This window comes from Emys orbicularis, chromosome 18 (assembly GCF_028017835.1).
Source record: "Emys orbicularis isolate rEmyOrb1 chromosome 18, rEmyOrb1.hap1, whole genome shotgun sequence".
NCBI classification, from domain to species: domain Eukaryota; kingdom Metazoa; phylum Chordata; order Testudines; family Emydidae; genus Emys; species Emys orbicularis.
The window spans coordinates 14,909,842-14,934,020 of NC_088700.1; the positions used below are offsets into that span (position 1 = coordinate 14,909,842).

Sequence of the window (24,179 nt, forward strand, 5' to 3'; positions counted from 1 at the left end):
GATGTGGGTTATTTGAGTGAAGACAGGGCAGTCTCTGAAGGCTCTGTGCCAAGGCCTGGATTTCTTAGCCTTCTGGCCATGCTCCAGTGGCTGTCTTTTCTCATAGGCATTTGGCGGGGGGGAGGGAGATGATGGCAATAAGATCTTATGATGGCTGGGCAGAGCGCTTTACTTTTTGTGGAGCTTCAGTGAGAAGTTTGTAATTGTTGATTGGATGAGAATATTTTACTGATGCATTTCCAGTGATTAGATTTTTGAGAGGTACCCAGAGAGTATGTGCTAGAGAAATAAATATATGCATGCCCTGAGTACTGGAGAGCTCCGCTTTACGGGGACACCTGCTGCTGAAATACTCAGATTTGGGGAGTAGGGCCACTGAGAACTTTCTACTGAAAGTATGTTACCTGCTTACTGATGCACTCTCTTTCTGTTCTCGATGTATAGAGGTTGGCCACAAATTCTCTGCTCCAAGCAGTAATGTATGTGAATTACAAAATCGTGGACATGGCACATCACTAGGAAAAGCAGGTACACCCAAGGACAAGAACACCATAAACAAGCAAATGTTCTGTATCCCAGGTTTGCCTTTTGAGATTGAGTGCAGTATAAATTACTTTCACGTTTTGAAAGGATCAGGCTTTAAAAATTAAGTTAAACTTATTTCCCCCCACTTTAGAGACACAACTAGCAGCTAAAGAAGATTTAGACAGCTCTTCGCGGTGCAGTAGCAGCTCATCCACTGGCACATCATGCACTCCTCGTCTTGTTCCCGGTCATCGTATGTGGGCAGACAAAAATGGACGCCATATCCTTGGCTTGATTGAGGATTATAATGCTCTACGGAAGCAGATCTCAGAAGGGCAAAAGCTGGTATCTGAAATGGAGGCTCCTCTTAGAGAGATGACTGGGATGGAAAACCTGGAACCTGGAGTAAAGGTACACATTGAGAATGAACGGGGGAAATGAATTTGCCTAGTGTTGTAAAATGTATAGATCAGATAAATGAGCTTCCCTGAACAACTCTGCCAAAGCACCTCAGCCTTGACATGTACTACTCCTAGGTCCCTTCTGAACACAGACGGTCAGCTGCATGCTGATTTAATGAGACGTGGACAAGTGATCTCCTCCTAGTCCTGAGTGAACAATCTCATTTTTATCTGTGACTCTAAATGGGTTTTAACCTGTGTCTCTCACAGGTGAAACTACTGCTTCAAAATAGAAGTTAGGATTTATTAAATTGGAAATATAATCAGAAATCAGATAATGAAAACATGAAGACAGACCATGTTAAAGTGGAGTTAAGGTGCAAAAGTCAGACTTTCCATTCCGCAGGAAATTTCAGAACAATAAGTAGAATTTTCAAAATCCCTGGGGAGAGGAAAATCTGAATGTTTTGTTTTGAAATAATTGAAACATTTAGTTTTGAAAATTTCAACAGCAAAAAAAAGTTGAATGTGGAAATTCAAGCCCCAGTTTCCTGGCTCAGCCATGACTCCTTAGGTGTTTAGGTTCCCCATTGGGATTTTGTAATTATTCCGAAACAGAGTATTACAAACTCAGGTAATTCAGATTTAAGGTAATTTAAAAGAAATCCAAACCTGTCAAAGTACAGAAATGCAAAATTAAAGTTGATTGGGTGCCTTAACTCTGCCCTGTAATGACTCCATGAAATAACCATGCAATTATGATTGATACATATTAGTGGTCGTTGTCGCATACTAAGTGAAATCAATTTTTGAATAAACGGTATCTTCCCCCCTTCTCCCCCCCCCCTTTTTTTTTGGTGTCAATTGAGTATAGGTGGGAAATCAGCAGCTAGTCTAACTACTTGTAAAAATACCCACCTCGTCAGACGCATGTAGGGTAGGTAGATGTCAAAATCCCACACAACTGACGAAGTGGGTATTCACCCACGAAAGCTTATGCTCCAATACATCTGTTAGTCTTTAAGGTGCCACAGGACTCTTTGTTGCTTTTTACAGATCCAGACTAACACGGCTACCCCTCTGATACTCCAACAACTTGGGAATTTCCCAACTGGTCAAGTTTCAGTTTTCAAGACACACTGTACTGTGTACTCATCAGGCTTCCAGTTGTAGCATACTGATATGGAGTCATCATGTATGGGCCATACTCCTAGATATAATAATCTATTATGCTTTTTCGTTAAATAATCAAAATGCTTGGTTTGATGTATTGGAGGAGGAATATGTTGTATTAAGTTTTTCACCACTTTCCCTTTTATTCAAAAGAAGAAAGGGTGCTTGATTGACTATGTAGAATCTTGGACACTGTTCATATCTGTTACTATATTCAGTTAATAGACTACCTACATTAAGGTTGTAGAAAAATCCCTGCTGGCCTTTAAAAAACGGGGGAATAATTATATCCTGTTAAAATTGCAGTGTTTCTCTTTACCAGTTTCATATTAGCAAAGACATTGAATGTAGAGCCCATAACAATTCTGAACATTTTTTCAGGCATTGTATGTGTGCTTATACACTATAGCGATGTCTGCATGACACTTACAACTCTCTGAAGTTTCTCACATTTTCAGATGACCTAGTTAAGATACTAATAATGACTGAAGAAGTAATCTCCCAGCATGATTGTAACTTGTTTTGTTGGTGTAAAGATAAAAGCAATAAGTTTCACAATTTGCAGTCTACCACCAAGCTTTACATCTCTGAAGTTTCAAACTACTTAGCAAATTGGATATTTTACATGACAGGAGGCTTGTTGTTAGATAACAATGCTAAATAAGCATTCACGTGGCATGCTGGATGTGGGAAGGCAGAACAAATGCTTTTCTCCCACTTCCCCCACTTTGCCATCACTTTGGTAATTCATTTGCTCCCCATGCATTCTTTCCCTCCTCTCTTCCCTTTATTTCACATCTATGCATTTTTGTCAATTTGGTTTTCTCATCTGTCAGCAGAGGAAAACATTTTATATGTGCCCTGTTAGTTATTTTAGCATTAAATGGAACAGTTTAAAGGGTCTGCTAAGGAAGAAACATCTATATTGCTTAAATTGATATCTGGAGTCATTTGACTTTCAAATAGCATGCCATGAAATGCAAATCGGGAAGGAAAAGAGATGCCAAGTATTTTCCACATCATAGCAAATACACTAAATGTAGCCCATTATTAATCACTATTATTGATTAGGATAAATCCCCCCCCCTCCCCATTTTTGAAAAATGTATAATTCAGCACTCTCTCTCAACTATTAAATTAGTTTATCCTGGCACACAATAGCTTTGTTCTTCATCTTAAACATGAAATTCATAGTACGGGATTTATACCTTTAATTAAAATCTACATTTTCATAATCTTTTAAAGATAAATATATCATGTTTCTAATCCTACTGTACAGGTTCCCGACCAGGAATCACTGAATATCTTTTCTGCAAACATTCACACGGTACAGCAGAATTTAGAAGAGGCTGCACGTTTATTGAAACTTCTCTGGAGAGTTTCACTTCCTATGAAAGTTGTCCACAGTACTGCTCACTGCAGTCAGGTACAATGTTGTTTCAGTGTGAAGGCAAAAGCAATGAACCATTCAGAGGTTGTTCTGAAAGTTACATAAGATGGTCATATATGAATCATGAAGTTATTTTGAAGGTTATAAACCAGGTATGGGCAAGCTGCAGTCTGTGGCCACATTCACCTTTATTATGCAGCTGTAGCCTACGAAGACTTTAAGACCAAATGTGTGATAGCCTCATGATCTGAGCCAACTCTACTTAGATCCAAATGAAGCATTGCATGCTGTGGACTGTAGTCACCCCAGGGTGGAGATCCATAGTAAGATAAGAGCTATCATCTGCTCTCTTTTATGCAAATTACATGTTATCCTTGGGTGCCAGGCAAATGGACTTTCAGCTGGAAAAAATTTGGAAACCCCATTATCAGTCCATACTCAGTCTGATTTATATATTATAGTAACACCGTAAGAATCTCCTTTCCAGTTAATGATAAGCTCTCTATCTCATGGCTTTGATGTAATCAGAGGGCTATGTTTCACCTTCATCACTGTGACATCTGATCTGTAAAATAGAACATTTTTTAAAGTGCAACAAAACCCCAAAACAACTTTTATAACCTTTTTAACTGAAAAGGATTGCACTACGGAAATCGTGCACTATGGAACTAACGTAAACGGAATGCATAGATACATGTCACAATATCACCACTCAACATTGAACTGTTCCAAGCTAAAAATCAAATTGTGGCTTTAAAATCTCATTTTTTTCTCCTGAATGTTTTGTGTGTGTGTGTGTGCACGCGCGTGAGAGAGACAGAATATTACTAAAAATAAATGTGTTGGAAGGCAAAGGTTATTTTAATAACATTCTTTTGTTAAAATGTTGCACTATCTTTTAAAAAATTATAAACAAATGTAAACTGTGCTGTCCAGTATATCACTTGAGTTGTGATTCTGTAGTTAGTGATGCTATCAGAAAGCCTTGAAGGGGTGTGTAACTCAGCTAGTACCATGTGTATTTAAATGTTGTGTTCGTTCTCTGTGCATGTGTGTGTCTATCAGCCAGTCTGTCACGTATCAGCCTATACTGCAACACATGCGCATACTTGTCTGAACATACATGTATATTTCTGCACATGTATAGACAAATTCACATACTATATACATACACCACTGTCTCTCAAAATACACCAAATACAGAAAAAACTTCATTTGCATGCACATCCAAACCATGATGATAAAGATCAAGGCCTGCTCAAAATCTGTCCCCATATGTTCAAGAGAGCTCAGCTTCCAGGTGGGCACCTGAATAGAGGCCAGATTTCCAAGAGAGCTCCTGACCCAACATGCTGAGTTCTCTTGGAAATCTGGCCACTTACTTTGGTGCCTAAATGGGAGATGAGCTCTTTGGGAAAATTTGGCCCTCTATGTTTGATCCTAAAAGGCACTGAGCACCCAACACCTTGTGTGATTCTGCAGGAGCTGTGGTGAGTGATCAGTGCCACTGAGGAGCGAAATGCTGGATGAGAATTCCAAGAAACATAAAACAAAGTTCAACAAGTGACACATAATGCAAGTATTGCTTGTACTTTGAGCTGGAGTTTGTGCAAGGATCCAGATCAGTGACACTGGCAAGTGACCTTGGCGTTCTGTTTAGTAGCCCTGTCCCAAAGGATAATAATCGCACCAAGATGATGGAAATAAACAGGACAGATTGTAAACTAATCTTGCAATCACACTGCTCCTATCACCGTTATGATGCATTCAGATCCTCTGATTAAAAGCTATTATATATATGGAAAGCAGTAGTACACAGTAGACCGGGTTTCCCAACTGTGCTCCACGGACTACTTATAGCCTTTTGAGCACTTGCTGGTCACATGGTATTGGCTTGCCTTATAGTTTCCAGTGGAGACAAAAGAACTGATGAGAATGGAAGATTAAATAAAGAGCAGAAGTAGACAGTGGTGTTAGCTTTTCCCCAAAAGGTTAAAACATTAATTGCATTAAAGACAACTAAAAATACTTTCCTCAAATGAGTTTTCGGTGTAAGCAGTTGCTCTAGTTGACTCTTGAATGTTTCGTGATTACAGATGGTGCGGTTGAGATTGGGAGGGGAGGTGGGCATGAGACTATGAAGAAGTTTTAAGGCTCTTTCACTAAATTGTTTAGCAGTTAACTATATGCTGTAATTTATATAAGAATTCTGAAGTCATTATGTTCTTTCAATTTAGGATGAAGGAATGAAAGCAGAAATACTTAGACTCCATAAGAAATTGTCTGAGCAGGAGAAGAAGCTCCATAGTACTGTCAAACGCTTGCACTCTACAAACCAGCTGAAGGAAAACATGGAGAAAGTCATCATTGATCAGTGTTAGTGAATGATCTATTATTAGTTCCTCAGTACCTTCTATTTTATTTCTGTAGATGGTTAACTAACTGAAATGAAATGAACGAAGAAACTGTTTTTAGTATGAAACTACTGTTGAATATATTTAAGAGCTAGTGTTAAATACTTCCTGGACTCCAAAGTATATGCTATATAAAGCTTGAGGCTTTGTTCAGCGAGGAAGAAATTCATCCCCGTGCATAAGGCAGGCCGGCACATAGCTCTATGTACCATGTCACTCCCCTAACTTAAGTGTCATGTAGGGACTTGTGCAGGCCTGTTGTAATGGGGTGAAATTTCACCCATAACCCATTGTTGTATGATCCTCAATGTCAAAACGAATCTGTTGAGTTATTTCATTTAATGTACCAGTTTCCTATCTGCAAGGACTGTCTATTAAGGGGAAGCAATTTTTTTCTCTAGTTCATTACATTTCTGTGGCCCTTTACCTCTCAAAATAGTGATCCTACCAGAGTCCTAGTAAACCTAGAATTATTGAGAGTTTTCTGGTGTGTTTACTTGTTGCACATCTATCACAGTAGCTGGGAATAGAGTTGCTAGTCAAAGAGAGGTGCCACAAGCAGCAGAATCGACCATGTGGAACATCATGGGAAGAGATGTCAACTCTCTAGACTGTATTAGAGGATTGCAGAAGAATTAAAAAGGACTCAGTAGCATGAGGATGGGGAGCTTACTACTAAGTATGGCAGTCCTGATAGGAAAAGCTAGGACAGGCTGTAAAATAAAATTTCATTCTTAACAGCCATGTCCAGAGACTTATACGAAACATGAATTAAATCACCCGCTTTTAATGTAGCTTCCAAAAATTTGTCAGATCTGCATATTCTGTAGTTGTATCAAACACTAAACACAGTCCAATTCCAACACAAAAGCACACCGTTCAGGAACCTTAACTATTACACAAGTACAGCCACCAACTCAAACATTCAAAACCAGGAAATGTACAGGTATGGCAGATGCACTACAAAGCAACTAAACAATTTATATCAAGCGCAATCTTTAACCAGCCCTATTTAACTCATGTGCGCCATTCACCACCCAAACTAACCTCCACTACAACACCCTTAACTCTGACCTGTGGTTACTGGCTTACAGTCTTCAGTGTTTTGTTTGTTTTATGCCTGCCACTTCCCCACCTGCTCCCTCCCCCCTTCTCTCAGTGAATTGGCAATAACAAGCCTTCAAGAGAAGCTGGCAGTCCCACTCTGCTCATCCCTTGGACAGTAGGGAGGCTCCTATATCCTGCCACTTTAAGCCCCACTATCCCCAAGCCACTAAATGATTCTGTTTTGACAACTCTCATTGATTAGCCAATAGGCAATAGGGAAGGAAGTGGGGAAGGAGACTTTTGGCTTAAGAAAATTGTAGTCTCATGTGCACACACACTAGTGCATTTGATAAAGCTACAAAACTGTAGAAAGGATTTACCTTTACAACAATTTGATGGGATTTTTTTAAATGTGAAAGTTAAAGCAAAGAAGTTTAGATGTTACCCACCAATGGTCTGATTGGTGAGGAACCCATCTAGTCCCAAGATACACTTTCATTGGCAGAGTCAGATTGCATCTGCTAGCTGCGCAATGCCAGGTGAACATACTATGGGCTACAACCCTTCTGCTTCAGGACGTCATCTATTCACCAGCAGGGATCTGGAAGGAGCCACTTCTCCCCTCTCTCCGTGCTATATTATTGCACATTTTGGTGCACCATGGACTAGATGGCTCACAGGTCTCTTCCAGCATGACATATATGCTCTTTTGAGTAATTAATCTAGAATTTAAAATGTTCCATAATATCAGCTAAATGTGTATGAAATGGCCTTACATCAATACCATGAGTTACTCAAATCATTGAAATGTTGTTCTGCTCCAAAACCGCAAACATTTAAAAAAAAAAAAAAATTACATGCATCTTTTTTCCTGCAGCTCAGTATTTATAGGCTGCGTTTAGACCAGTCTTTTCAGAAGTGTCATTGTAACAAATGACATTAAAATTGGTTTGATTCAATCCACGTTTCTGTTTTGTTCAATTTTTTGGAAGTTAAATAGCTCGATTTATGATTTAAAAAAGAATTCTAGAGTTATTTTATTTTGTCTGTTTAAAAAATACCCTTGGGATGGAGTCTCTCTTATCCGGGATGGCAGTTCCTGTGTTCTGATGACTTATACACGGTGTAGACCTCTAGGGTAGTTTAGTGCGGTTAAACTGGGTGTAAGACAGTGCAGATTTGGGGCTAACCCAACTACACACAGCCCCCCCACCCCTCCAAACACATCCAAACAGTTCACAACCTGTTCTGAATTCGATCTTGATAAAATGAAGCCATCATGTTCTAAAATATCCAGATGCAAAATGCTGCCTGGCTAGTAGCAGCTTCACTATTACTTTCATATACTCTAAATTCTGTCCATGTATGGAATTTAATATTTTTGATTTGGAAAAAAATCTAGTTTTGTCAGGTAAAATGAATTTACTAACAGCGCTTTATGAGCGGAGAGCACTGTGTTACACAAAGGGACCTTGATACAATTTTCTGTAAGTTTAATGGATTATGGGAATTATGGATGTCAAGTTACCATTGCCTTTTAGAACAATTTCAGAAATGTTTCTAAATTGCATTTCTCCACAAACTCCTGACCATGCATAAAGGAAGATAGGTGAATCAGAGGAAGCTGCTAAATATTATCTTCATGCTTACAGTTCCTGTTTTAAATAGCAAGAAATCACAAGGATCAAAGTGGATGACCTTGCCTTCCATCTCATTCTCCACAATCCAAATTCCTGCTAGCTGGGTAGCACCCCTAAAAGTCTACAGTCTGCTTCAAGTCCCCTAGCACTATTAGCTTGAGTATTCCTAAAAATGTTTAGAGGCCCAGATAGGCACATTCTCATGGCCTCTCTTACACATCCTTAGGATGAGAGAACTCTGCTTATAAACCTCATCTGAACATGTAACACTGCAGAGCCAATTGCTGTAATCTGCCAGGGCTATAATTATCTCATGTCAGCTATATCCTTGGAGTTGGTGGGTTCTTATTATTGTAATGAAAAATCTTTATTATGCCTAAATTGTTTATTTTATTTTTTTTAAGACTGGAATATTAAATTGAACAGTATTTTTGAGCAGTTGAGCCGAGAGCTTAGAGAATCACATTTTTAACCTGGCATTTCAAAGATCAGTTCTTTATACAAACAACCCCCACCCCTTAGGTCTTTTTCTCTCTCAGGGGCTAACTAACCAGATTAATAGATAAAAACTTGGAACCCTTCAGAACAAGCCACTCTTGCATGATTTCTCCAGGGGGTAGATAGCCTGTCATGTCCTTGAACTGCCAGTTCCTTCATGCTGGAGGAGCTGGTGTACATATTTTGCCATCTGTCCTTCCCACTGCCCCCCCCCAATATCTTCCCTCTGTCTCACAGAACTGATTTTAATTGGGTCATGCTCCAGCTCCCCTTTCCATAGACTTTGACTTCCATGGGGGCTGCATTAAGTGCTTACAACATAAGCTTCTTGGGGCAGGCAATCCATTTTATCAGTATTGTAGAGGGCTATGCACATCTACGGCACAAAATAATAACGTTTAAATACAGTGTTGCCATATCCATGTTGTTACACGGTTAGTCGCTGTTATGGGAGGAGTATTTTAAAAGCTTTCACCCTTTTGTTCTGTATATACAGACAGAATAGACGGGTGGACTGAGCACACTAGGAAATGGGCAATCATGAGTTCTAGTTCTGGCATTGCCACTGACTGCCCCTATGGTCTTGGGCGAGTTACTTAGTTGCTGTGTAGCTGTTTATGAAATTATACCCACATCCCAGGGTCGTTGTAAGCTTACTCAGTGTTTGTACAACACTTTATATCATCAAGGGATGTCAGTTCTCTTAGGTTTTGATAACTAGGTTGAAGTGGCCAGGGGAAAAAGGTGGATTATTAGCCTTGATGGGCTGGGTGGTGGGTCATTTGCCCACTTGGTAGCTTTTGATGTGTATTTTTACTGTTTTTAACAGCCCATCTAATAAATGCAAAGAAAGAAGTGTAAGTGCTAAGTAGTATTGTGTCTAATCTATACTCTCTCTTTGCAGTGGCTTTAACCCATGATGTTTTAAAGAAGGCTAGAGGAAACCTAGAAGTAAGTAAAATCTGTTTACATTAAGTGCCCTGTGGTACATAGTACTATGCTATTGTAAGTACATTTAATATAAATTGCCATGTTAGTAATATACTTTGCAGCATTACTATCAGTTGTTTGGTTTGTATTTCCCACTGGCCTGGTGTAAACATGAAGGGTTGGTTACATTTATTTAATACATTTTCCTTAATATTTAATGTTTAAATGTTAAAATTTAAATTGCACATTATAATTAGGCTTGAAAGGATTAGATTTTGTCGGTAAATGTCAATTTGTCTTACTTTTCACCGGTTTGTGTGTGTATTTCCATCAATCTAAATTTACAGATAGGCAAGTTAAAACAAATGCTAGTCGGTTCTCAAAGCAGCATTTTTCTTAAGGATATTTACCTTGCAAATGTTGACATGGTGTGTTTTATAGTTATAAAGCTTTAATGTTTTGAGTCTCAATATCTACTGTCATTAAACAATTGATGAATCCCCCCCCTAAGAATTCCCAACCAGTAAAATTATTTTAAAGCATTTTTTAAATTTTTTATCAAACATCTGTCAAAATTATAAAAAACATTAAAGTCAGATTCTGCCAATCCTACTTAGAATGAGTGTTTACCGGGTAACTGGTGCATAAGAACATAAGAATGGCCATACTGGGTCAGATCAAAGGTCCATCAAGCCCAGTAGCCTGTCCTCTGACAGTGGCCAATGGCAGGTGTCCCAAAGGGAACGAACAGACAATTATCATCAAGTGATCCATGCCCTGTCACCCAATCCCAGCTTCTGGCAAACAGAGGCTAGGGACACCATTCCTGCCCATCCTGGCTAATAGCTATTGATGGACCTATCTTCCATGAATCTATCTAGATCCCTTTTGAACCCTGTTATAGTATTGGCCTTCACAACACCCTCTGGCAAGGAGTTCCAAAGGTTGACAGTGCATTGCGTGAAATAATACTTTCTTGTGTTTGTTTTAAACCTGCTACCTATTAATTTCATTTGGTGGCCCCTTGTTCTTGTATTATGAGAAGGAGTAAATACTTCTTCCTTATGTACTTTCTCTATATCACTCATGATTTTATAGACCTCTATCGTATCCCCCCTTAGTTGCCTCTTTTCCAAGCTGAAAAGCCCCAGTCTTATTAATCTCTCCTCACACGGAAGCCGTTCTATACCCCTAATCATTTTTGTTGCCCTTTTCTGAACCTTTTCCAATTCCAATATATCTTTTTTGAGATGGGGCGACCACATCTGCACACAGTATTCAAGGTGTGGGTGTACCATGGATTTATATAGAGGCAACATGATATTTTCGGTCTTATTATCTATCAGGCTCAACCCTGTCTCCTTGCTTATGCCTTTTGTAGCTTAGTAGTCCTATTCTTTTCCACCTCATCCAGTTGTTCATAGTCAGCACAAGGAGGCAGTCCGGTAACCTAACTTCCAATGCCCTATCCTATCTTCTGCCCAAGCTCATGAAGAAAATCTTATTCTGTGCTGCCTTAGACATGTCTTAATAGTTGGCTTTGTTTTTTAAAATCTAGACCCAGTGCGTAAAGCTTCTGCAAACAGGCATTTGCTAATGCAACCTTTTAAATTAGTTTGAGTTTCTAAACGGTCTCCTTTTATATTCCCAGACCTGAAGAAGAGCTCTGTGTAGCTCGAGAGCTTGTGTCTCTCACCAACAACAGTTGGCCCAATAAAAAAATATTACCTCACCCACCTGGTGTGTCTAATATCCTGGGACTGACCCGGCTACAACAAACACTGCCAACAATCCTTTCATATTTGATTTTTTTCAAGCACATTTAGACTTCACATACTAGAGCCCATAGCACATTAACTGTCTGTCCTACTCTTCCATTCCTACCACCCTTTAATGACTCCCCTGCTTGTAAACCATTTCCCACTTTCTCCACCAGCTCCCCTCCATCCTTTTACAACTCTCATCTTGTGTGAATCATTCCTCCATTAGCCCCCTCACCAATGATTTCTCAAAGCTTTTTCTTATCTAGATACTATATTGTTGTCCCTACCTTGCCTGGGTGAGAACCTGATCATGCAAAAGGATCCTTATTCCTACAAGGAATTGTATTACGTTCAGCAGGTCTTCATGCAGAAGTAAGAGCCCATGCTTGCAGATGGTCCTTTTGCAGGATCAGGGCCCTAGAGTGTAAGATATGTCGATTTGGGGGCTATTCTAGATCTTGGAAAGTCCTATGTGAGTTTAAAGTGCTATGAAATTTATTAATAAGTGCTTTTCTTACCAGGTTCAGCCAGCTGAAAATCAAAAAGCAGCTTCACATACCAACAAGAAAAGGATTCTGTGAAGGAGAAAGTTCTACTAATAAAGCCTGTTCCTTCATGTGATCATTGTGTAGGCTTCTTTACAGTTTAAGCCTTAATATTGGTTGGTTTAAAAGGTTCTCTGGGCACTTCAATAGCTGACACCGTTTGACAAAACCATTGGGAAATAACTTATTTAACATAGGGTAAAGATTGGTTTTGAATATTTATTATATGAACAGGTACTGGAGCTATTGAAGAAAAGTGCAGAAAGTGTTTAAAATGGGCTCATCTGAAATTTTCTACTTTTTTGTTATGCTGTAATTTTTTATTTTTTTTTAAGTAGATGCGTTCTGTTTCTTCTTGTGGTACGATATTTCCTAGTGCCTAAAAGACTTAGTCAAGATAGTTAGCCATCTCCAGACTTCTTTTACAATGAATACTTGCAGCAGGTTAACAGATTTTCTTTAGGTCTGCCTTGCATCATTGGATTTTAGGACTATGGGAAGCTTTCAGTATTTTAAAGCATTGTCAATATGTGCATGAAGGATTTTGCTGAGAGCTACCTGATGTTGAGCTAACATTCTAAAGTAGCAATTAGAATCTGATGGTAGGTCTGAAAATGTGAATTAAAATCAGACATTTGTTAAACCTGTTCATGTTAATTATTTTGTTTGCAACTCCAGAGATTTCGGAGCACTATCTAAACATAGACCAGCTGTGGTCAAAGTCTTCCCAATTGTTGGCTGGCACTTGTTTTCTCTGAAGAAATATGGAAGCATTCCTGTCCCTCTGGTGTTCAGTAATCACTCAGAGAAGGTAGTTGGAATTGAATGAAACAGATCTCTGTCAACTGCCTCTGCATTACATAACACAAGCCTCTTAGTACAGTTCTTCAAGTGGTTACCCAAGTGGAATACACGTCTACATGGGGGTGCCCAGCACGCCAAGGTCAGAGAACTTTGCTTAGTAGTAGCTGCAGGGGCAGCACTCATGGTACAGCAGCCCCTCCTCCCAGGTATTTAAGGTAGCGCTGCCCCAACCTCCCTCAATTCCTTCTTAGCACCTGCTCCTTGAGTCAGAGCACTGTGTGGTACTGTACCTCATGCTTTTTCTGTCTGTGTTTATGATTTGTTATATAGTAGTTTATTATAGTAATATCCTTAGGTTTTCGTTAGGTAGTAATTATATACGGTTTAGCATGGTGGGATGTCCTCACTAGCTTTTAAACACTATCCATCATGTGGGGTAGCTGTCCTCAATAGTGACTCCCCCACCACACACTTAGTGTTTATGGGGCCTGCTGGAGGGGTATATGAAGGAAGGTGCTCTATCTGTAAATTGTTCAAGAAGAGAACACAGGTGCCAAGAGACTTGTGCCATAAGCAGCACCTTCTGGAGCAGGCCATGAGACGTGCTTTGGCCCCAGGGAAATCTGCAGATTGTCCTGTCCTGGAGAGCCTTTTGGAGCCACACTGAGATGTTGGTCCAGGACCAAGGTCTGATATTTCCCCTAAGAGAAAGAGGGATTGTTTTCCTTCCTCTGGTCCTCCAATGAAGCCAGGTGGCATCAGACCTGCTCTACCTCTCTGTTCCTGATTCCCCAATAATTCAGGAACACTCAATTGCCATGGTGGCTTCTGCTGTGTCCTCAGCACTGCCCAGTCTGGTCACAAAATTGTCTCAGTTGTCTGCATCTTAGGTGGTGCAGAATATGGTACTAAGTGCAGAGGTGTGAGGTCAGCTCCTTTTTGGTACTGAAGGGTCTGTTGGCACAGATAGTCTTCAGCATCAATTATACCTTCAGCATAGACCTCATTTTTGGAACAAAATTCAGTCTTTGTAAATTTGCTTTCCACAAGCCCTGCTCTAGCATCTCTGCAGTCAAAGACTGTTTCCCCAGGGCCATACTAGGCCCCAATCATTTGAGAAGTAGCTTAGTGGGGAGGGATGCTTCTGCAGTCACCTCAAGGGACTCAACTACCTAGACATTTTGGGAATTCACTTTTGTGATACGAACCCTAAAAGCAACAGGTCTTGAATTTAAAAGATTCCTTTATAAAGCGGGGTCTGGTGATGTTTATAAGGGTCTTTGGGGCCAGGCTCAAGAGCAGGCCCATCTTCCTCTTAATGTGCAGTCCTGCCATTTTCTCCTCTGTGTCGAATGTTCAAACAAAACAGGGTGGTTGGCTACATACAGTGCTATCAAAGGCACACAATTAACTGGAAAAATAACTTAGTCCTAAAAGGACTACAATTAAAAGATTACTGGTAATAAAAGTAGATACAAAGGATGAAATTTTGGTTCTATTGAAGTCAATGGCAAAACTTCCTCCAGCACTTGACTGTGGCAGAACACAGGTTTTTCCTTTCCATCCTCCCCCCCCATAAAAATCTGGCTTTCAAACACTCCCTATCGCCAATGTGACTCTCTGGCATCAGAGCCTACCACGACTTGGTGGTGGATGTAGCGGGTCCTTCAAAACAGGGGAGGAAAAGTCCTTCGTTAGTTCTGAAGGGCCAAACTTGTGACTACAAATTACCTCAGGCAGGTGGGCTTGTAACCTTCCTGTCAAAGGCTGGTTCCTGAGTGACAGCCTTCAGCCCTGGGATCTGAACTGGCTGAAAGGGTTGAGGGTTTTCCACTGCCAGGGGCTGTTTAACTTCATTACAGAGAGAGTACATCCCCACTGTTGTCATATGTGAACGTCTCCAGAGGCCCATCTCTCTTCACAGCAATCAAAAATTCCTTATTTCCTCACAATTCACTTACAAAACTGCAGCAAAATAATTTCATAGTAAAAGCCCTTGAACCCCAGCAACTATTGGTGTTTCTCTTTTACCAGTGACTTTCAGTGGGAGTTGTACTCTTACATCACACAGGTGTTTTGGAAAACCAAACCCTTGATCCTTCTGTAAGTGTCTCAATAGGAGCTAAGCTCTCTACACCTAAAATTGGGGCCAGATTTTTCAAGAGTGCTTGGAAATCTAGCCCACCAAGGGAAGTGAAAGCACAAAAACTGAGTGCTGCTGTCTTTAGCTGACACCAGGGGGAAGCAAACTCATTTGGCTGCGGTGATAGGAATACATGGTAAAAATTAAAAAGTTAAAAATAAACTTTGCAAATCAAAAGGAAAAAAAAAGCATATAGCCAAACTTGCACTTCTCTCATTGTGCTCACATCTCTTTAAAAACATTGAGTTAATTTTACTAAGTAGCTAAATTATAGACACTCAGATGTAATCAAAATCCACTGTACATTTCAACTTTCAAAATTAATCATCCTACTTTTTGAGTTACAACACCTGAAAGAAACAGCTGGGCATCTATATATAGTGCACTCATAGCTATTGGTTTGCCTGCAGCTTTTATTCACACCATCTGTATGGTTCTTATTTGACTTCCCTTCCCCTAGACGCTCTGCCAATTTGGTCTTAACACTTCCTGCCACTCCCCCCCCACCAGAACGCTACTCCTGGATCCCTGGCTCCCACTGTCAGTTGTGAGGGATGTATCCATTTTAAAAAGACATGTGCCTCTCCTAGCATTTGGATGGGGGCGGGAAAGGGGTGGGAAATAAAGCTGCTGTTGAAATTGGGTCAGCTGGAAATTCTTTTTAAATATATCATTACCTCTTTAAAAAGAGATGATCCTGAGAGATCAAAGTATTTCAATTTAATGAGAAGTTCCTCTTAAGCACACACAATTTATTGGGGCAGTTTAAAAATAATTAAAAGAAAAAGCCTTACCAGATGGAGTGCCGCAAAAAAGACAAAACTTACCGTGTGTTAATTTTGTTTAATGAGAACCAAGTTTAAATTTTCTTTAAAAATTGTATGGGGAAAAGACAGGAGGGATAGACAGAAATCAAACGACTTCTTCAAATCCTTCTGAGTGCTCACCTTGCTTTTGTTTTATGCTCAAAGGGGGTAGAGGACTTGGTGGCCACATGGTCTGGTAGCTAGGTCACTGGACTGGAGTTAGAAGACCTGGATTTTGTTGTCGATTCTGAACATGGGCCTGAATGAGATGCCTGATCTCAGTTGGGGCCTAGGTGCCATTGCAATACAAAAAGAAAATCTAGCTTTTTAAATAATTTTTTCCTCTCCTCTTTAGCACACTGCAGTAATTACTATACAGCACCTCGCACAGTGGGGTCCTGGTCCATGATTAGGTGCTACAATAAAATGTTACTAACCGTATCCCGCTCCAACTCAAGTTCTTTCCTGGTACCCTAACCCTTTTTAAAGCCTTCCCTTTTCAGCCACTAGATGGCAACACAATGTTACATTTGCTTGAGAAACTAGTATTGAAATTAGGCTGTGAAAAAGAAGCCCTGTGCCTGCCGTTGAGCAAACAAGTGCGGCTTTGAAATTCTCAACCACAAAGGGTTTGGTCCTACTTCTTACTCCCATCAATTTCCCCTACTAACTGTGCAGGCTCAGGCCCCTAATCATTAGAATTTCTGAAATTTAAATAGACCAAGAGCCCTGGCGCCAAACACCCTGTCTCATGTACTTAAATAAAACCTAAGTCTTTCTAAACATCTGCACCCACATGGAGAATAATGAACCAAATACGTTAGTCAAACACATCCTTGCTCAGAACCCCCCCGAGCTCCTGGGGAAGGGCATGTACAAATATGCAGCTTAGCACAGATTTCAAAGTCCAATCTCATTTCTGACCACTGTTCGGGGTTGGTCAAACACCCCCCCCCCCCCCCCATCAGCTCTACTCAGTAAAGGAGCCACTTTAGAAATTAGATAGTTCTTCTCTAGCATGTCCTGTTAACCAGTGTGGTTCAACTGTGCAAGGGAGAGCAGCAGAGATCTGTCCTGTCCTGCATTAGAGGAACATATGCAGAGATCCCCTTCTGCATGGGGGTTTGAACCTGGGACAGTCAGTATTGTAGCAGAGGCTTCTTCCATGAGCTAGAACAGCAACTCCATTAGCCAGCAACAGCAGCATACTATGGTCCTCCTGGAAACCAACCACTAAAATTGTGGGCGCATCGCTTTGCTATATCACCCACACACCCAGGGTCGCTTGGGTCTTCGGGCTGCAAGAAGCAGTTCTGCAGATTTGGGTAGATGCTACGTGTCCTCTTCATTCTGTGCTGTTCCCCCCCGTACAACTCAGTTACCGGGCTGAGGAGCCAGCCCCTTTACTGGAACAGACTGTGTGGTCTATCTAGCTAAATCACATAGGGAGCAATTTCCAGTTGGCAAGCATTAATACCAACCCCTTCCTTCAATTACTTGGAAAAGGGGGTGGTATCAAGTTTAGAGCTTTCTGAAGTTTTGTGCTTCTAATACCATCTGTTCTTATCCTGAAATGGCTCCTGATTCATGCTAAAGGTGAGTCTGAAATTTATTCAAATAGCCTTGTTAATAAAGCTGCTGCAGACACCGCAGGGAAAAAAAACCAACAACCCACCCCACCTGGTTCTCCACCAACCATTGATTTGCTTCTCATACTAAAAGTGGTTAAATGCTCCCCTTCCCTACAAGGAGATGCTGATGTGACTCTTCTGATCTGATAGGCACACCAGTGAAATGGAAGGACCGAAAACACTAACAGAACGTTCGGCTTCCAAAACACGGTTTCCTTCTGCTGGGAAGTTTGATTTCCATTTGGATCCAAAATTAAGATGCCTAAATTGGATAAAAACCAATAAGGAATGAATTCTAAATTGGAGGAGCTCACCAATAATTTCTGCAGCCCAGGAATTCTGGTGTCCCTGGGGAGTCCATAACCTCTGCTGTGTATTCCAAATACTACTCGAGGGAATTCTGTGCCAAAAAATAAGATATGCAGAATTTTAAAATAGTGTGTGCAGAATTGTCGTCAATAAATAAATGTGGGGAGCAGCATGGCAGTGGGGAGCACAGGCCACTGGCTCATTGAGGTGGGAGATCCCCCTGAAGCCCCCCACCTCCCCCAGTACAGGGACGTGGCAGTGAGGCTGTACCTGACCCTGACCCAGTGCAAGGGCTGGGCCTGCCCCAGAAACACCCTGGGGCCCTTGGTCTCTGCACCAGGTGCACTTGGTGTGGGTGGGCTGGCTCAGCCCAGCAGGATCCAAGTGTGGAGGGGCTTAGTGTGTGTGTTTGTGTATGGGGGGGAATCCAGGTGTGGGGTGGGAGGTTTGTGTGGGGGGGCAATCTGGGTGCGGGTGACTCAATGGGAGATCTGGATGCACAGGGAGCTTGGGGGGGCGGGGAGGTTCCCAGATGCAGGGGCAATGGGACTCTGCAGGGGATCCAGGTGAAAGTGGTGGTGTGAGGAGATGGGGCTTGGTGGCGGGGGGAGTCAGTGGGGCTTGCTGGGGTGGAGTCCAGGTGCAGCTGGTTGGGGTCAGGGGGGTGGGCGGACTCGTCGGGGGTGTGTGTGTGTGTCCAGCAGGTGTAGGTTCAATGGGCCTGATTAATGGGGGAACCCCAGCTGCCACTGAGAGGATGTTGCATGCCAGGCTCCTGCTTCCCCTGTCCCCTTTTCTTCTTCATTTCGGCCCCCTCTCCCTGCCCTATTCCACTCCCCCTTTGTTCCCCACTGCCTCTTACCCCCACCCTACCCCCTTCCCACATTTCCCCCATACCCAGCCCCACAGCAGGCACTCACTGTTGCACAGAAAGCAGGAAAGCTCCCAGCACACAGAAGGGGAGCCCGACTGGCCCTAGGACACAGGAGGCAGCGTTCAGCTGCAGAGTCCAGACAGCCTCCTTTAGGCTGCACTTGCAGAAATGAGGGGGGCAGCGACATAACCCTGTGTGACCCCCATGCCTGGCCTCTGTTGGGGGACAACCCCCCCAAACTGCATCCAGGGTCATCCCCCTGCACCCCTGCAAATTGCACCCACGGTTGTTCCCCCCCGTGCAGCTTCTCTGCTGATTTCTGCAGGGAAGCACAGGAATTCGGGGAGGGCATTTTCTGCAGTCCCACAGAATTCCCCCAGGAGTAAAATATTGCCACTTTTGCTAGTCAAGAATAGGTGAATTTAGACGGCATTTGGACTGTCTATTCCCCCATTGCAATGATCACGTGCTTGCATAATCTTTAATTTTGAATTGACCCCCCACACACACATTCATAAGAGCATCGCAGCTCCTTTTGAATGTGATCTTGTGGTTTCTTTAGAAAGATATTTGTAATGATATTTCCCCCGACTAATGTACTTGGATAATGTATTAAACTCGTTTGCCACGGCATGCATTATTCAGGAGATGCGCTCTTTAGTATGCACTCAACTGGTGTACTTTCTCAAAAGGGGTCAGAGTCCCACAAAAAAAGCCCGAATAGGAGAATCTCCAAAAACGTGTGCATTTTTAATTTTTTTTTTTTTAAATAAGCACACTGAAAAATTGGTACTAACTCTTGAATCCTGGACATTCAGAATTTCTCAGTGCTGCTCAACACCACACGCTCCAGAATGATGTGGATTTATTCTGCTGTTGCATAAAACAGCGAGTAGCCCTAGTCATGGTCTCCATATGAACCCTAGTGATCGAAAGGGCTTGGGGTGGGACTCAAGTCTCTCTTGTAAGTCCAGGCCGAGTGTTGCAGAGGTTAACTTACAGGCACCCTGCCCGCCAGTGGAAGTCACAACCCCACTTAGGTACCCAGGCTCCCCCAGCCAATAGGAAATGCTGGGGAGGGGAAGGTGGCCTAAGCCCAGCTCTCAAAGGGAGTTAAGTGCCTAACTCGAGGGTGGCACCATCCTCCACCCAGGAGTCATGGCCGCGAACCCTCTCTGGAGTTAGGTGCGCAAGCCAGAGCAACCCTTTTACCGGGAAGGAGCTACAGGGCTAAAGCACTTGCTCAGGATTTGAGCAACCCAGATTCAACTCCCCCATCTGCCTAATATGGAGCAGGGACTTGAATTGGTGTCTCCGGTCACCCAGCTGCGTTCACGAACCACTGGCCTGAGGCAGCTGGGCACATCCTTGCTGGCAGAAACTTAGTTGCCCCCTAACTTTGTAGGCACCTAAATCTGAGTGGAGGTTTTGAGGATCTTTTGAACTTAGGTGCCTAAAGTCAGCCCCAAACTGCTAAGTCCCCCTTGTGAATTCCACCCTTGGTTGCTCCATACACATCTCACACAAGCCCACGAAAGCAAAGGATTGGAAAGTTAAGCCTCTTGAACAGTTTATACCCACTCCTCCTCCCTCCCCCCCCCCCCCCCAAAGCACGAACCTTCCCATTCCTGCATCGATCTCCTGTTTCACCCAACTACCTTCTCCCACCATCGCAGTGGGTGTTTGGTGCAGTGAATGCAGTGCTGGGATGGGGTGGTTTGGTACGTCAGGGTGATAGAAGCTGGTGACAAGGAAAGGTCAGACTGCCAAGGACAAATATCAGCCGGAGCCCAATGCCAGAGCCTTCCTATTAATAATTTCTGATGTGGAACCAAACAAAACACTACATAAAGAAGTTAACCTGTGTGAAATGTGTCTTCAGTTTTCTGTGTCACACCCACAGGCCAGCTACTTTTAGAGAAAACGAACAGGTGCCTCACTTTAAGCCTGTTTCAGAACGCAACCCTAACTGTGGTGCTGCTACTAACCTCCCATTATAATACAGGTCCCAATTCCCCATTGCCTTGTGTAGCCATTTACACACCTGCACACTGGTATGGGTGAAGGGCGGATTCTCATATAGTACAAGATGGCCTCCTCCAGGAAGACCTCCATGCCAACTGCAGCCAGCGGTGCTGCTTGCATGCACTTATCACAGCTCAGTCAAAGTAGGCAGTGTCTCTTCTTATAGGAGCTGAGGTGAGAACACTTTACATGCCAGGGGTATGCCCCAGATAACATGAGCTTTTGTGACTCAAGGACTTGATTAGTGCACTCTAAGGCCTAGCCCTGACCTCCTTACTCACAGCCAGAACATCCTCCTTCCTTCTGTAATTCTACCTGCAGTGACTCTCAGGGCAGACAGCTAGGAAGCAGGGCACAAACCCCAAATTGGTTGGTGATATCGAAGTACGGAACTCACAACCAATCATCAAGTGGAAACCCCTCAGGACTGTAACAGTCTAACCATGGAGTCTCAGACAGTCCCCTTGCCACACAGGTGAGCCTGCCTTCATGAGCGATGGTCCCTTACATCAAAAATCACAGCAATATTCAGGTTATAGCCAAAGAACCAGTCACTGAGCCCCGGGTCAATCACATCTTTGGTCTCACACCAACAATGCTTTGTAGCCAATCCTCTAATAAGCTATATAAGGATTTATTAATTAGGGAAAGGAAACGAGTTAGTTACAAGGTTAAAGCAAGTGAACATATCTATACAAATGCATTGCAATCGTAAGGTCAAAAGGGAATATAGAGCTTGCTTATTATAGAAGCTTCTATGTCCTTTAGGGATAACCCAGGCTAAGCATCTCTAGCTTATGCCTAGAAAATCCTTGCCCTGCAAAGTTCAAGTGGCATAGAGATGACGGACTCCTTGCTTGGAGTTTTTTTATCCCCCTCCTACCATGTGCTCTGAGCTTCAAGCTCAGCTGACCGGAGGAATCCATTTGCAAGACTCATCTTCACGGGGAGTGGGTGGAGAGCAGACAAAGTCTTTTGTCCTCTTTAATGTCTCACAGTAGTCTGGTGTCACTGGACCTTGCCTGTTGTGAAGGACACAACACCTTCTGTTGAAGATCAGCACTTCCCTCTAATATCTCTCTCCTGTCTGGTAAGTTACACAGTGACCGAGGTGCACAATAAAAACTGCTCAAATATTACCTTACAACATGGGATACAGATATTCTAGTGAGATTACTGAATGCTTGTGAGTTACTGCTGCCTGCATTGAAGTTTAAACACATGCTTAGACTTCTAATACTTATTTTAACACCACTAAAACACAGGTGAGCCAGACGGATTCCAGCCCTGTATTTGTCAGTGTTCAGTTAAGACACAGGGCTTTTGCCATGAGCTGGCACCTGATCTGCCAGCGTCATGCCTGCTCTTTCCCATGGAAGTGCTGAAAGCCTTTGGAAATGGCTTGACTTTACTGGAGGTGGCTGACTCTAAATAGCATCATTTCTCCCGCCCTGGAGTTTGGGGCCCAGCTGAAGGAGATGAACAAGCAGAGCTTGGAGATAGCTGCTCTCCACAGCCTCTTAAATCTCCAAACTCATGGGGGAAAGATTGTTAGTGTTGACTCCCCACCACTTACCCCTACCCACACGTAAACTCCCTTCTGGGGCAGGTGTCTGAGGACCAGGCACAGAGAGATCACCGGAGCTAGGTTCCTGCGAAGTCAGGGTCCCACGGAATAGTGGCAGAGAAATGTAACCGCTGCTGGGCTGCCCTAAACCCATGACATTTTCCCCATGGGGTCTTGGGATGTGCGCACATTAGAAGGGCCACACAACTGTACTACTCTTCAGGGAGTGGCCCACCTACATGGAAACCCCACACTAGGATTTATTTGGCCTTGCCTTGGTTCTAGACTAGACTAAGGGGGGATATGATAGAGGTCTATAAAATCATGAGTGATGTGGAGAAAGTGGATAAGGTAAAGTTATTTACTTATTCCCATAATACAAGAACTAGGGGCCACCAAATGAAATTAATAGGCAGCAGGTTTAAAACAAATAGAAGGAAGTAGTTCTTCACGCAGCGCACAGTCAACTTGTGGAACTCCTTGCCTGAGGAGGTTGTGAAGGCTAGGACTATAACAGCGTTTAAAAGAGAACTGGATAAATTCATGGAGGTTAAGTCCATTAATGGCTATTAGCCAGGATGGGTAAGGAATGGGGTCCCTAGCCTCTGTTTGTCAGAGGGTGGAGATGGATGGTAGGAGAGAGATCACTTGATCATTGCCTGTTAGGTTCACTCCCTCTGGGGCACCTGGCATTGGCCACTGTCGGTAGACAGGATACTGGGCTGGATGGACCTTTGGTCTGACCCGGTACGGCCGTTCTTATTATGTTCTCCCCCCCCCCCACTCCCTCTACTTGGGGCATGATCTGTCCCTTAATCCTGACTTAGGCAAAACTCCCACTGGAGTCCCAGTGTAGAGATTTCACACCTTGGTCAGTTGTATCAGACAGCATTTCAGCTCATCATTAACTGGGCAGACTTAGATGAACAGTCAGATGGAGCAGCTGCAGTTTCCAGTTGTCAACCAGAATTGTGGATGGTTGGAACAACAACTTCCCTTCTTAGGTCTCATTTTCAAATGCCTCTAATGACTCCTAGTGCTAAAAGCAGACTTTAACTGCTCCAGATAAAGGACTCAACTCCTTCATCCAGCAGCTGTAGCAGGCTCTTTTCCTGTTTGGTGGATCAGCCACTGAAGAGAGGCAGACACCCCTGCTGGAGTTATATCAGCACCTCGGAAAGCCAGGACATTTCTACGTTGTGACTTTCACAAAACCTGGGGAAGAAAAGAGCAGTTCAGACATGAGAGTAAGGTAGAGTTAAGAACAGAATGAAAAAAGGGTGGAGGGGAAACAAATGTAAGGAAAGTGGGTGAAGAATAAAAAAATAAATAAATAAAAACAACGGTCAGAGAATAAATATGAAAGAGGGAAAAGGGATAACTGGAGAGGGGAAAGGCCTAGAGGATAAAATGGCTAGTAGGATATTCAGCCAATTATTTCTGATTCTTTGGCTTAAGCATGATTTATCACTGTAATAAATGAGCTCTTAAGACAGGTAATGTTGAGGCCAGAGCTTGGACATTATTGAGTCGGCGTAATCACGATATTAATGTTCGCAAAAGCTACCTCTAGCCCAAGTCTCACCTGTTCACACATTCTTCCAGTCATTCAAATAAAGGCTTAGTCAGTGAATGTGCCCATGGATGTGGGGGCAGTTTCCTCAGACAGGCATGAAGGACAGGACAGGTATTAG

At 42.6% G+C, this 24,179-nt stretch overlaps 1 protein-coding gene across 1 annotated transcript in view; it reads left to right on the forward strand.

The window, feature by feature from the left end:
* CDK5RAP2 (CDK5 regulatory subunit associated protein 2) overlaps positions 1-12,677 on the forward strand; it is a 100,721-nt gene extending 88,044 nt beyond the window's left edge. The window contains exons 34-39 of the mRNA XM_065418586.1: positions 445-579; positions 677-936; positions 3,379-3,525; positions 5,727-5,865; positions 9,993-10,039; positions 12,303-12,677. Coding sequence (XP_065274658.1) covers positions 445-579; positions 677-936; positions 3,379-3,525; positions 5,727-5,865; positions 9,993-10,039; positions 12,303-12,362 — 788 coding nt within the window. The 3' untranslated portion in view covers positions 12,363-12,677. The remainder of the gene's footprint in view (positions 1-444; positions 580-676; positions 937-3,378; positions 3,526-5,726; positions 5,866-9,992; positions 10,040-12,302) is intronic.
* The last annotated feature ends 11,502 nt before the right edge of the window (positions 12,678-24,179 follow it).